Genomic DNA, 16,323 nt, shown 5'->3' with positions numbered 1-16,323 from the left:
CCTTGGACATTTTTTTTCAAACGTTGGCAAGTATGTAGTCTAAACGTTTATGAAAATAATTAAATAAAATCTTAATAATAAAAAATAAATAATCGAATAGGTTTAAGTAAAAGAGAAGTTTGAAACAAGAACGTGCATTGTACAGTTATATATAATATATTTATAATATATAAAAAGAACTTTGATATGGTAATTATGAAAAAAACACCGAAAAACTCTATAAAACTAAAGATATGGACATGCCTTAAATGTTTGTATTGCATTCTTTAACTTACCAAACTAAAGGAACGCCTTCTTTTTCTTATTCATGTATTATTCCCCAAGAAATGCCTGCGACAATATGTTTATAACTATTTTGGAAGAGATTTTGTGAAAACACGACAAAGGCCAAAAACGAAATTTACCGAGGATGAAATTGTTTGAATGATCAGTTCAGTTAAAACATATTTAGTGGCAATAAGATGAGGGATAAACCCCAAGTGAAAACAACTTGAATAAACGCTTTCTCTCTATATGATATACATATTTACAATGGCATGGCAACAGCAAAAACAGGCATACAATAAATGTATTATTAAATCTAATACAACATTAATTCAGAATCTATTCAGTGCTTGGTTTGACAATACTCATTCAGGTCCATCTATGTATTCGGTCAGGAATGGTAAAAACTCTTGCCAAGTCGTAAAACTCACTTTCGGATATGTTGATGATGTTTGGTCTTTAATGTTTAAACATTACATTATTGACGACGTCTATTACATATTCTGCTGAATTTGGAATCATCATCACTCCAAACTCTTCTACTCCAGTCGCTTTCCTCGTTATTTTCTTACAGCAGCACCAACAGGGATTGCCTAAACCTGTATGCTGCTAGTTATGACGAATTACATTTTCCGATTACGAAGTTTCCCTTTCTTTATAGTAATAACCCTGCATTCACACCCTATTGTGTGTTTACATATCAAAGATGCTTCGGCATTTAAGAGCTGGTTCCGAACAACATGATTTGCATGATTGATGTCGGCTGCTGACTGATAAACTAACAACTCGTTACTATATATGTCCCTAAATTTAGGAATATCAGTAATAAAACATATGCTTTGAATTATAATCTGTTCGACAAGGTTGTTGTTATTTAGAGTGGATTTGAAACGATATTTTAAAGATAAATATCTGAATGCGAGTCTTTAGGAAATTGTAATCTTGATCAAGGACACATCCCGAAGACAATTCCATTAATTTAAGACAATTACGGTTAACTTGTATAATGAAAAGGAATTATGTACAGTGTGTGTGTGTGTGTATGATGTTTAGGCATATTCATAAAGTGCTAAAGAACCACAGAATGTTAAATCATGAAAAAAAAACAAGAAACAATTTTGATCCTCACGACTTTCTGGATACTTCGTAATTTCTGTAGGAACTCTATCTAAATCAGAGATCGATAATGATGAAAATTCTGTAGTTATAAATCTCTGATTAAGATAAGAATTCCTACAGGAATTAGATACTTGGATGAGAGTCAGTAGTTATATCTTATATGAAGACCCTCGAAGTCGGTACTCGGCTTTTATGATACCAAAATAGTTCAAGGGATGTAACTCTAAAGTATAGAACTGCACAATTTATTTAAATACTAAAATATTGTTTTTGGCGTTTTGCCCGCTGTTAAAAATATATGTTAAATTAAACCAGAATATATAGGGTAAGAATTCAAATAGAACAGTGGCAAGTAATCCTCAGCTCGCCTGATAATGTTAAATTATCTTACGCCAGATCATATCACGTGACCTAAAGCGGGGGAGATTTAAAATGGCGGACGAAACAATAACACACAGGTTATTTGGGGCCCTCAACTTGGAGGACTTGATGTATGCATTTCTCATCATCATCGCCTTATTCAAGACCATATAATTTATGTTCTATTATTACTTGATTAATACAACACTTTTAAATATCATAATTTCAATGGTATTCAAATGAGACTGACAAATATTTATGAAAATGGGTCTGCCTCTGCAACATAATGGTAAAAAATGAGCCCAAAAACTTCTGCGTGAGAGGCCCAAGACATGTTCCACGCATTTTCTTTGCTAATTTACTGCATTGTTTTATGAACTATATAGCTTGTCCACTGCAGTATTACTGTTTGCTAGTATCTAGGCCTGATTCAGTAATAGGTCTCATCTCATTCTGCCCGAATCGTCTCGTCGTCATTCAGAAGCTCTTCGTACGTAGGTTATCGCAGCTATGTTTACACGTATTCTCCAAAACGATCAGATCGTGTTCGTGTATAATTTCTCCGGCCATACCCCTATATTTTGAAATTCCAAAAAGTAAACCCGACCTCCATTATTTTTTAAACAGTTGTCAATCGTATGCAAATTGCAATCTTACCATATAAGGGTAGATTTAATTTAGAAAGGGGGCGTTGTAAGCAAGTAATTAAAATAAGGTAAACAAACCTTGCAATACAACATGTTAACTTGTATGTTATTTCATTTGATTATAACATTTGACATGATTCTCTAAACAGAACCCTAACTATTATTCTTTAGTCTGGGTTTCTTCTTGTCCGTGTGTATTTTGGTGAGATGGCCAAAACACTAGATGTGAAACATTTAGATAGACAGATGTCAGGTCTACGTTTAGAGGAAACTTAGGCTAACTGTTCAAATGCTCTAATAGTATTGGACACATTGTAGTTGGCAAGATCACAATGCAAGCCAGATTTGGACAAGGAGCTTCTAAAAACTAGATAGCTATACTGTACGTACTGCCTTGGCCAAATGAACTGTTACTGCATGGTCACCACCGATGATGAACTTGCTTCAGATCTGATGCACAATAATTTCTATATAATATATAGAAGTAGAAGATGTTAATGGAATTATGTGCATGTATACTTATAATTATCATGGACCTCAGCCTGCTGCTTTGAAATCTTGAGAAACTACAGCAGATATGGTTTGGATCGCTTATAATATTACATTTGTACACTGTGCACAGGATACATTAATATCAAATATTGTCTTTGGTGTTTGAAAATAGTTCTTTCCAGGAAATTGTTACACAGGTGCACTAGAAAATATTTTTGCAGGAGCTGGCCATGGGAAAAGTAGATATAAAATGACTGCCAGTGGTGTTAGTTTATGGATTGGGTTCTGAAGTTTCGAATAGTGGTATCATGACAAGCAAAGAAATATATACAGTTATATGGTGATGATTATAATTAATATTTGTCAAGGGAAGTTGGGCCCTTTTCTCATCACATCCCATATTTTATGAATTTTATAATTGATAAATATTTGATTGCTGACTTTCTTGTTAATAATAAAATCAAAATTTTAAACAGTTTTTATTTATTTAATAGTTTCTGTAGGAGGAGTCAAAGCAGATAATACGAGGTCATGTTACCTACTTAGAACTTATTTAATTGATATATATTTCAGAGAGGCGGAGCTTCTACTAAATGAGGGTGCCAATCCAAATGCAGTACTGCCTGTGGAGGGTGTGGCTTGTATACACATTGCCTCAGGACTTGGGTTGGAGGCCACTAAGCTCCTCCTTCAATATGGTGGAGATCCAAATATCAGGTACAATATTATAATGTCTAAGGGTAATTAATCACAAATACTTTTCTTAGTAAAAAAACGTAGCTTAAGGTCCGATAAATTATATTTTATTTTGAAATTTCAGATAATTTGGTCTGATAATTTAAAATTTCTAAAATAATTAAATTTTAAAATAAAAAAACCTGATCGGACCTTGAGCTATATATGGTTCCTGCACAGCTTAGATATAGATACTGGTACATACACATTTTATTTTATTAGACTAGATGCATTTAGAAAATATCCTTATGACTATTTTAAGCCGCATATATATACATGTGTATCAGTTTGTCAATTGGATTTCTAAATATGATCTTTTTCTTTAAAATATGACTTTGCCTTTAGAATTAAAATATATTTCATAGGGAGAAAAGAAAAGAATTGTAACCAAATCGAAATTGTGCAGAGTAGGTCTTTAAAAAAAAAGTATCAAGGGGAGGTAACTTATATTATTTTCACTTAAAGATCAGTAGATGGTACCACACCAATGCATGTATCTGCCACGTGGGGCGACCAAGACAGTCTACGAATCCTCCTACTCAATGGTGGTGATCCATTAGCTCGAGATCAGGTTTGTAGAGAGTATAACAATACATTTACATAATCTTTATAATGAATTGTGTATATATATAATAATACATTTACGTAATCTTTATAATGAATTGTGTATATATGTAATAATACATTTACGTAATCTTTATAATGAATTGTGTATATATGTAATAATACATTTACATGATCTTTATAATGAATTGTGTATATATGTAATAATACATTTACGTAATCCTTATAATGAATTGTGTATATATGTAATAATACATTTACGTAATCTTTATAATGAATTGTTTATATGATTTCACATTTTCTTAAAAAAATAGTTTTTCCATAATCAATTATAACTGTATAATATCCATTATCTGTTTACTTCTATTACTGTCACTTGCTTTGTGGTGAAATCTACATTATAACTTCATGTGGGATTTTTGAAAAACATGCAAATGCATATTTACCTATGTTGAGTGTTTTTGCTCTTGAATCCTAAAGTCATTTAAATTGATATGCAAGATAGTTCTATATTAAAGTTGGTATAAGATTGATCATCAGAGAATGCAACTTGGGGCATGACATTATTACTTGTCTGACTTGACAGAATTCACCATACCCCCCCAAAAGTTGCATGTTTACATTATGTTTTAGGATGGAAGCAGTGTACTAGATAGCGCTCAGACCTATGGACACACCACTTGTGTCCGTCTGCTCGAGTTCTGCACGCTGTTGCTATCTCCTGATGTCGACAGCTCCAGGCAGCCCAAAATCATCTACAAGCCGTGTAAGTTATTACCGATATTAAATTGCTAAGATACAAGAGAATCAAGCTTATCAGTACTACTTGAACAGTTAGCTATATAGACAGACAGTACCACTGCCAAAATCTGTAATAATGCATTGTACACATTTCTGCATGATTATTGTATAGCTTTGGTAAATCATTTCTGAAAAGAAAATTATGCTTAATTTTTTTTGTGAAGATGAATATAACAAATAAAAGAGTCAACAACAGTGTTTTAAAGTAAAAAATCCAAAAGTTTATAGGGCCATACCTGGATTCCAAACTAGACCTCCAATCATTATATGTTCGCTTTTAGGAAATCTGTGATCCCTCTCTCCCCTTCCAGTTGTGATTTCTTTGGGAATGGGGCTTACCAGTATCCTGTGAGAGGCACCAGATTGATAATGTCTTCATATCAAGGAGGAGTGATACAAATTATCTGTTTCAAAACTTGTAAATTAAACATTAAGATGTCACTTCACCAGGCATACATGTATTGTCACCAGGTACAGATGGGGAAAGTAATGTGCTATTTAAATGTTGTTTAGACAATTGAATTCAACTATGTTTTCTAATATAGAGGAAACCTTCTCAAATTGATAAGCATCTCAAAGGTTATGTTTAAAAATTGTTTGTCAACAATGCAGGTGAAAGCAGTGATGACTTCCATTTACAAACAAGTAAAAAGTGTCAGTCAGATCGTGACAAGATCTACCAACACATGAAAGACGACCCCCTTTATCTAGACGATTTCCTGGAATGGGCATTTGACCAGGAGGGAAGCACTTATACAGATCAAATCAACCAACACCTGAATTCATGTTTGACCGGGCACAGACAGCTCTCCTGTGATGTCACCTCACCAGGTATACAAATACAGTGATGTCACACCTAAGTTACTCTTGTATTGTGATGTCACCTAAACAGGTATAAAAATACAGTGATGTCACACCTAAGGTACACTTGTATTGTGATGTCACCTCACCAGGGATACAAATACAGTGATGTCACACCTAAGGTACCCTTGTATTGTGATGTCACCTCACCAAGTATACAAATACAGTGATATCACACCTAAGGTACACTTGTATTGTGATGTCACCTCACCAGGGATACAAATACAGTGATGTCACACCTAAGGTACTCTTGTATTGTGATGTCACCTCACCAGGGATACAAATACAGTGATGTCACACCTAAGTTACTCTTGTATTGTGATGTCACCTAAACAGGTATAAAAATACAGTGATGTCACACCTAAGGAACTCTTGTATTGTGATGTCACCTCAACAGGTATACAAATACAGTGATGTCACACCTAAGTTACTCTTGTATTGTGATGTCACCTAAACAGGTATAAAAATACAGTGATGTCACACCTAAGGAACTCTTGTATTGTGATGTCACCTCAACAGGTATACAAATACAGTGATGTCACACCTAAGGTACCCTTGTATTGTGATGTCACCTCACCAAGTATACAAATACAGTGATATCACACCTAAGGTACACTTGTATTGTGATGTCACCTCACCAGGTATACAAATACAGGGATGTCACACCTAAGGTACACTTGTATTGTGATGTCACCTCACCAAGTATACAAATACAGTGATATCACACCTAAGGTACACTTGTATTGTAATGACACCTAACCAGGTATACATACTATGCAGTAATGTCACACTTAAGGTACACATATTTTGTGATGTCACTTAACAAGGTATAAATGTATTGTGATGTTACCTCATCAGGTATACAAATATTGGGATGTCACACCAAAGATACACTTGTTTTGTGGTGTCACTTCACAAGGTACACATGTATTGTGACGTCACTTCACCAAGTACACATGTATTGTGATGTCACCTCACCAGGTACATGTGATGTCACCTCACCAAGAACACACTTGTTGTGATGTCACCTCGCCAGGTACATACGTATAGTAATGTTATCGCACTATTTAATTTTCTATACACATTAACATTAATGTGATGTCATTCAGATTTACAATTTGCAAAAGTCTACAGGTAAAGCAACAGTCAGTGTCCTGTCACTTCCAAATTGAGTTTATTTATCATCCATGTCCTGACAACACAGATGCTTTCCGTGGTCCCTTTTCAATAACTGGCTGTTCCATTAAAGACTGGTTATGGTTTATTTGGAAGGTAGATGTTAATATGATTATGAGAAATGATACATAATGATTGTGGTGATTTAACTGGCAGTGAATTTGGTGAATGCAAAGCACTAGCAATGCATTTTAAAATGGAACAATTTGAAAAATCATAACTTGAATTGAATATGTGCAGCGTTATGTACTTATCTACGTCACCAACAAGATGTACAATGCTGGCAACATTATTTATGATCTGAACTTTTGCATTTCAAATTTTAGATCACCCCTTTCTGGAGCAAAAGAACCAAAGTCGAGACATCGACCTTTCAGGACAAACAGACACAAACGACTTAGGATTTGTTCAGAACTCGTGCCATGTCCACTGGGCAGACGACCTGACACAGACTTTGCCCTGGAATGCAGTCTTAAATGATTCATTGACCAGTTCAACTGATGATGACACTTTCCTGTCCTGCTCAAGTGGACCAAGTCCTACTCGCACCGATACAGTGTCAGCAAATGGTCAGGGGCAGACAACTCATCACAGTTTCTTTTCTACAATTCTGGATGAAAAAGTAGGTGGAAAATCAAAGTCATCGGCTGGTCAGGAATATTTTAGGAAGATAAATGGACAATCTGGTGACTGGCACTCACATGACAATCAGTCTAGGAAATCTTGTTTAAATACAGAGAGTGGACGTTCTTGTACTTCTCCTGGACAGAATCAATCTATGAAAACAAATGAAAAAACTTTTATTAGACACTCCGGTTGTTTATATGGGCAGAATCCTGCACAGGGCAAGAAAAGTTACAATGAGAATGAATATCATGGACATGAAGGAAACTATTCCTGTGGAAAACCTACCAAAGAACAATCTGGTATGTTGCCCAAAGAAAACAAGTTATGCCGTGGAACAGTGAATAGGCAGTCTCCAAACCTGTCTCGCGAGGATAGAATATTTCACGAAAAATATGCGAACCAACGAAAACAGAAAAACACAGAGACAACTTCTAGAGAATCTTGGAGAACCTATGGAAACGTTCCAACACCTTCAAACAAACTGAACGACAAAACATGCGGAACCTGTAACAGGGCTCGGGGAAGAAGCGCAGTAAAAAGTGAAAATAGTTCACCGTTGCAGAGTCTCGACCAAAAAAAGGTGAGATGTGAGAGAAAAGTCCAGAACTGGCTGAACAGTGCCGATCCACAGAGGCAGCTGGTTGATAATATGCGAAGGATAAGTCTTGAATCCAAAGAAAACCACATATGGCAACCCCCTACCATGCCAGTGGACCAAAATGCCAGTGACTTGATTTCATCGGACGAGAGCTTCTGTCAAAGGCATCCAAAGAAAACGTCAGAAAATCGGATGTCATCGCTCAAGGAAGTTGTCAATGATTCTCTCCTTACAGATCTGGACGACACAATTTCTTACGACAGTAGACGTGAATCTGAAACTCAAAGTTCTTCCAAAACGTCAACTGTTACAGAAGATGTTCGAGATTCTGTAGTTGTTGATTCTGACGATACTCTGCTATATGACGATGACCAAACATCGATTACAGATTGTGACATTCTGAACCAAAGTTTTGGGCGGCTGTCATTTGACAGTGCCGCTACGGTGGAGTATGTGTACAGTGACCCAGAGGAAGGTATTGTCTTAGTGGAACGCAGAATCCCGTCACAATGTGGCAGCACTATACAGCGTCTGTCCTTGGATAGCACAAGTACGACACACACATTAGACTCCCAGGCCACACAGACCTACAGCTGGAAATCCCTGTGTAAAAATCACCAACGGAAAAGTGACGCTTCAGAGCTAGACGGAATATGTTCCGAGAAAGAGGATGAAATCCCACCCTGTCTAAGGAGTCTTAGTAATGATGATATTCGTAGTAGATTACAGCTCATGGGAGACAATCCTGGACCGGTGACGCCCGGCACAAGGCAGACTTACCTGTTGAGGTTACAACGAGTGGAGAGTGATCCTCAGATAGTGTTAACTTCAAAACACCCAGGTATTTTTTACGTAACAATTTAATGTCTTGACTCTAAAATATTGACAGTATCACTGGACATATCCGCATTGGATCTACTGGTGCTGCTGCAATAGCTATTTCAGAGAGTGTAATTGCACATTTTGTTTCAAAATTTTATCTTATAACAATATTGATGTTGATTGTGACATGAATATCAAAATAAAATGTATGAAAACATTTAATCTATAAAAGGTATTTAAATACAGAAAACTAGGTGCATTTTGACTGTAGGTAATAGAAATACTTGTACAGGAAATGAAATTTTGATACTGAACTCTGTTTTAAACTGATTTATTTGATAAAGCTTTCCTTATACAATAAAATCTTATTATACTGCCACCATTTATTCAGAGACATTTGGCATAATAAAGGGATTTGGCGATAAAATGAGGGAAACATAGAAAGGAGTTCTTATGAAAAAGAGAAATTACACCTTGAAATATGTCAGAATTAAGTAAGGTTGCAAATGAAACGAGGGGCATCATATTGAGGTTTGACTATACACCTGTATATATGGAGCTCATAATACAAAAAAAAATTAGGTTCCTTTGTACTACATACAGGTATTTCCTGTCACATTTACTGATCCAGTGTCCATGTACAGCTTTTGCTATGTTTTTATTTTTCGTTGATTAGGTTACTCTAGTGCCTTGAATGCAGCACTAGATGGTAACTATGACAGCAGTATAGCTGCTGACCTAGAAACCAAGATGGTGGCAGCCTTCCAGAATCCCAGGCAGGCTTGTCGCTGGAGAGAGGGAACCATGAAGTCATCTTTTAATTACCTTCTGCTTGATCCACGCATCACCAAGAATCTGCCAAATAGAAGCTGTTCTCTTAGTATGTAGCTAATGATGTTGAGTTAGTCCGAATTATTCTGACGTTTTATCGACTTTTTTCATATCGGTCTGTCGTCGATTAACGTCAGAACTCCGGCCCTCTATAATATGCGGGAAATATGCGACCCGCGCCCGGAGCGCACTTCAAACTGATATTTTAGAAACAAATCGTCACTTTCACCCACATGTCGCACATGGATCGAAAGATCTATTCTTTATGCACTAGGTGGTATCAATAACATGTTTCAAAGATCATTACGAAAAGTATTTTCCAACGTTTTCTATACCAACCCATGTTTTTAATGGAAATTAGGCCATGAGCAATGTCACATGACTTGACGAGATCTCGCGTTACCGAAGGTATATCCCAACGTTACGACGTAAGCCGGCGAGATTTTAGTCACGCGGCATTAGAAGGCGGGGCTATCAAAAAACTAGAGTAAAACAGAGTAAGTTTAAAAAAATATGTTTTTAGTGATTGTATTGATTGTTTGAGGCATGTAATTTATGTTCATCTTGTGCATAAAGAATAGATCTTTCGATCCATGTGCGACATGTGTGTGAAAGTGACGATTTGTTTCTAAAATATCAGTTTGAAGTGCGCTCCGGGTACGGGTCGCATATTTCCCGCACATTATAGAGGGCCGGAATTCTGACGTTAATCGACGACAGACCGATATTAAAAAAGTCGATAAAACGTCAGAATAATTCGGACTAATGTTGAGTATGCTTGTGATGTGTACATTTCATATGAAACATGTTCTAGGATGCTCCCGAATACAGATATCATAACTGTGAAACCTTAAATTTTATCTCTGTTCTATTTTGAACTTGAAAGAAGGAACAATATTCAACACACAGCAGAAAAGGACTTCCTTTATAGTTCTTTCATTTGCAAATATCTGGACTTTGATTTGTTTTGTTTTCACATCCTCACAATAGCTATCTAAGGTGATATCATTTATAACACTTTGTGAGGAAATATTTGCTAAATTGTTAAGTTAAAATGGCAACAACTTTCATATGTCTTGGCATTCAAAATGATCATCTTTAGATAATATACACAAAAAGACTTATTTACAAGAAAACAAATTAGTGAAAAATTGTCTTTAATCAAAGTTATGAAGCTTAATATAGCTCTATTGAGAGGGGAACTATTTGGCGAGTCACAGATATTGTGGCTTTCAGCATAACTCAATATGAAAATCCATCCCATTATTCCCTTTTGACTGAAGGTTGCAAGGCTTCTCCATGTTTCATAATGAAGATATAATGTGATGTAATGACTTTAAAAACAGGGCATTCAAACACTGGTCAAGACTATCCTAGTTTTTGCTTCTTGCTATGGTGCAGTTCCCTTACAATTGTCTTTGCTAATCTTGGGTTCAACTTTTAATCACTAAAATTTTCCTGTATCAAACTTTTTCTGTCGATAATACATGTATGTATATTTGCTATTTAAAAAATTTGAAGCAATAGATATCATATTGTGGAAAATTTGTTTTCTGACTAGACTCTCCCGATCAATGATGAGAATTTTACTTTGATACCAAGGCTGTGTTCTTATTTTAGGTGAACTGGACACTTTCCGGACGTTCGTCTCTGCCATTTTTTACGTGGGTAAGGGTAAACGGGCTCGTCCATACTGTCACCTGTATGAAGCCATCAACCAACTGAAATCACCCAAACCCAAAGTAAGCGTTAGGACCTCACATAAAAGTGTTCAGAATCAAATGGAATTCCCTGTTCATTTTTTTTCACGATTCAGTTCAAACTTTTAAAAGTTTCTTATCGAATTGTGGAATGTTTAATACAAGGACCAAACTGGATTTGTACAAATGAGACGATTGGTCCTGAACCTATAAGTAACATTTTTGAGAAAATTTGGAAATGGAAAAGTTATCACAGAAGATATTTCTAATGAGCAATATAAGAAATATATTATTATTATTGAGTTAAATGTTTAAGCAAGTTTTATCATAATTCAGTATTTCAAAATTTAAAATATTTCCTTAAAATATTGTACATGAATATTCCTTGTGAGGGTTTCCTTTAATATTAGATGATAAACCAACAGGATTTATAATCTGGAAAATCTTGTTAAATTTGGTGTTGAAAGTAAACAAGGGATGGGTCTTATTAAGTTCTGTGTACATTGACATGATTGTGGTGTTTTTGTAGGTTAGTGAGAAGATTGAACGCATCCTAGACATCTGGGGTTCTGGGGAGGGTGTGGTGTCTCTCCACTGTTTCCAGAGCGTCATACCGGTGGAGGCCTACACCCGAGAGGCCTGTATAGTGGACGCTTTGGGTAAGTACTACTGTAGTAACAACACATCACATTATTGGCTGGAATTGTGAATGTCATTGGTAAGTGTAAATTTTGTTACCATACATCACATGATATTGGGAATAAATCTCCTCATTTTCAATGTTGTAAATTTGTAAATTAAGTTTTTATAGCAAACATAAAAATGCATTTGACCCTGTGGCAAGTCTTTGGTAACAAATGAAGTACGTATTTGGACGAAAAGAATAAAGCTTTAAAGCGTTTCAAACAAACTAAAAATGTTTTAACAAATTTTTGATATATTATCCATTTATAGGTCATAGCTATCTTTTGTTCCTTTACAAAATATAACTGAAACAGGATAGCTATAATTAATGTACAGTGTATTATGTTTGCAGATGACTTTACCTGGTAAATTACTAAGTGTTTAGTGTTATTTTCCTGACATGATGACACTGTGAATTAAATGTGACATTGAATATGTCTAGCTAGTAAAGTGACTTTTTTTATTCAACAATGTTGAATCAGAGTTCAACACTTCACAAATTGGTATTTTCTCGCACCAATACACTGTACTTCCATATATATAGTTACATTATGAAAATTCTTGGTACATGATTTGAAATAACTGTTTATTTGTTCAGGTCTGTCAAATTTGACAAACAAGAAAAGGGGAGATTACTACAGTGTGTCAACTACGTGGTCTAACAAACAAAGACAACAGGTGGGGGTGTACCTCCTGAAGAAGGCCCTTCAGATATTCCTGGGGGAAGGTGAAAGGCAAATATCACCACCGGACATTAAAGTTGGAGCATAAATCTAACCCCTTATATCCTGATCTTGGTGGGGTAAGGAGAAGGGTGGTTATAACTCCACATACATTACAGATCTGTACTGGAAAAGAAGAGCAACAGATTCATTTTCTCACATCATGGTGGGATTGTAAATTGTTGACATCACAGATGTTCATTGAATAGGAGTAGCGGAAGACATGAAAGTTAGAAAAGAAAGTTTAAACCCAGCCCTGAGATCTACTGTCATCACAAATTAAAACCATGAACCAATATCAGCAAAGTATGGTCATCACAGGATCATGAACCACCATCATCATCACAGGGTCTTGAACCAACATCATCATCACAGGGTCATGAACCATCATCATCACAGGGTCATGAACCAACATCGTCACAGGGTTATAAACCAACATCACAGGGTCATAAACTGTGCATGCTATTATCATCACAGGGTCATGAACTGCCATCATCATCACAGGGTCATGAACCAACATCACAGGGTCATAAACTGTGCATGCCATTATCATCACAGGGTCATGAACTGCCATCATCATCACAGGGTCATGAACCAACATCATCATCAAAGGGTCATGAACCAACATCATCATAGGGTCATGAACCAACATCACAGGATCATGAACCAACATCATCACATGGTCATGAACCAACATCATCATCACAGGGTCATGAACCAACATCACAGGGTCATGAACCAACATCATCATCACATGGTCATGAACCACCATCATCATCACAGGGTCATGAACCAACATCATCATCGCAGGGTCAAGAACCAACATCACAGGGCTATAAACTGCTATCATCATCACAGGGTCATGAACCAACATCATCATCACAGGGTCATGAACCAATATCATCATCACAGGGTCATCAATCACTATCTTCACTTGATTTTAATATGAATCACCATCATCAAATTAGAGTAATGCTCAGGATGAAATACTGACTACTAGTACATACACAGAATATTGTCTAGGACATACCTACACCAGGTAAATTAAGTGCTTGGGAATTAATTTTAGATGTTTTCATTTCTCAAAGGATTTTACAGACAGTGCTGTGTGACTGTTTTAGGCAAAATCACTATGTCTCGTTAAACATCTAATCATTATATACAATGTACATTGTATTATGTCATAGTCGTTTTATCATTAATCCTGATATTTACCTTGTGTATGTTATTCTTACATACTCTATGGCTTTATATGTAACAAAATATATATATATCAGCATAATATTGTTCAAAGATGAAGATAAATTTAATATTTTATGAAATATTAGATGGTAGCCACGACTTTGAGTGGCATACAGGTTCCATATAAACTAGTTAAACAGTAAAAGCTGACTTTTTCAACATCAATGGGGATTGGTCCTTTGATGGTTATTTAGATCAGCAAATCTAGGCTTTATTGAGGGGCATATACTCATGTCACAAGATTTCCTTAAGTTCAGGTCTCAATAAAGTCAGTTTTCACTGTTATATACTATTTGATGTCTGTATAGACAAGTTTTGATATTGTTTTAAGCGTTATTTGATAGTGCATGAATCAATTTTCATTTTGTACTTAGAACTATAGTATAAATGAAACTAAGTTTGTTCACTGATGATTTTCATCAGGGAAAAGGAATATTTCAAATTAAACTTGTTTCCAGTTTGGTAAAAACTGTTAAAAAGGAGATCAATTTTTTGAGTTTTAGCTTGTTTCAATTAATAATATAAATGAAATCTTATAATGAGAACAGATATTTTGTAGTGTTTTTATGAATATTTGCGATGTTGTGAAAGTCTACATTTGATCAAGGAAAATAGGAATGAAAAGAGCGAAAGCATTGATGATTAGAGCTTCATTTACCATTCCATTTTTAATGGAGCAGGTTGTATTTGTGTTTTATTTGAATCAATTTTAACAAAATAACTATCGCCTCTTGTTTTATTTTTGTTCATAGGTTACAGTATTTCACTGTATACAGATGTATCATGATTCAAATTATTCCATACACTTTGGTACTGTCACATGATAGTATTGTATTCGGTTAAATTTTGTTTATTTTTTAATCATTATTGATATTTAAGACATTTATTAAAACAAAGTTATTTGGTGAACTATTGAGATGATTTATTTTACGTTCTGTTATGTTAAAAGGTTTTTTTATTGTCGAAATAAATCGGTATCTACTATATGTGTTTCTGTGTGTCATTTGTTTATCATTAGCTCAGGTCCAGATGGAATTGCTGAAATTGTGCAATGTCCATGCATCATCAACTTTTTCTTTAAAAACTAAAAAAAATGTTGTTCAAATCCATTAACTGAAAATATCTATGTAACATGAGTAGCATATAAGAAGTTTTCAGAAAATCAGAGCAATACATTACCGGCGGCAGGCTGTGGTAGGCCTGTAGCTTTCCCTTTAGTGGTGCCATTTGACCCTTCAGCTTCTGTAGTTCCTAAAAACGAGGAAGGCACACATTGATCAACAAGGATTTATTTAATTACCTGGTATTTGCGCACATATAGCTTCTGGACATTTTAATTGGATGTCAGATTCCTAACTATAATGAGGCATATAGAGTGTTTTTAACTTTCCCAAAATATGTCAAAAAGTACATTTATTAAGTATCAAATTTTTATTAGAGTGATAAATGAGTGTCATTATATCAAGGTTTTATTTAATCACTCGTGTCGGCCCGGATGTTCGCGTGCGGGGTCTTTTTGTGGGAAGAATCGGGGAATCGAACCCCGGTCACCTTGGTGAAAGGCAAGAGCGCAACCACTGCGCTACCCGACCACCCCCATTTCATAGTTAGAAGTTCATCAATGTATGGTTTTCCTATTAGAAAGTTAAAGTCCCGCTAAAAAAAGATTTTCATAAGCGAAGTAACAGTTTTTGGCAGCCGTACATGCAGTGGGACAGTGCCTCTTAAAAGATATCTCATAAACGAAATTGGATGAGATATCTAAATCAAGTACAAATATCATTGAATTTAATAATGAGATATTTAATTACTTATATTTTTATGTAAATTAATTAAATGTATCTCTAAAAGAGATAGCAGTATCTGTAAAGTTGATCGATAATCTCCTATAAATCGGATTCTATCAGATACCTGTATTATTGTTCAGATAACTCCTAAATTAATAGAGAAGTTTCTTTTGGGTGTATGATATTAAGATGACTTGGCCATAGATAGGCTCTAGATTATAACAGCGCATTTCTTATCGTAAAAAATGAATGCATTTGTTAACAATTATAAAATTACTATAAGTATACCCG

General features: G+C 35.3%; 1 protein-coding gene across 1 annotated transcript; it reads left to right on the top strand.

Moving 5' to 3' along the window:
* The first annotated feature begins 1,815 nt into the window (after window positions 1-1,815).
* LOC110443652 lies at window positions 1,816-13,990 on the top strand. Its single transcript, XM_021488003.1, has 10 exons — window positions 1,816-1,874; window positions 3,456-3,599; window positions 4,083-4,188; window positions 4,815-4,947; window positions 5,595-5,813; window positions 7,346-9,085; window positions 9,743-9,946; window positions 11,518-11,639; window positions 12,127-12,256; window positions 12,880-13,990. The coding sequence occupies exons 1-10, from the start codon at window positions 1,816-1,818 to the stop codon at window positions 13,050-13,052; spliced, it is 3,030 nt and encodes a 1,009-aa protein (XP_021343678.1). The 3' UTR covers window positions 13,053-13,990.
* The last annotated feature ends 2,333 nt before the right edge of the window (window positions 13,991-16,323 follow it).

Source organism: Mizuhopecten yessoensis, unplaced genomic scaffold, assembly GCF_002113885.1.
Source record: "Mizuhopecten yessoensis strain PY_sf001 unplaced genomic scaffold, ASM211388v2 scaffold716355, whole genome shotgun sequence".
Lineage (NCBI taxonomy): Eukaryota > Metazoa > Mollusca > Bivalvia > Pectinida > Pectinidae > Mizuhopecten > Mizuhopecten yessoensis.
Note: the sequence above shows the minus strand (reverse complement) of the source record. Positions and strands in the feature narration are given on the sequence as shown.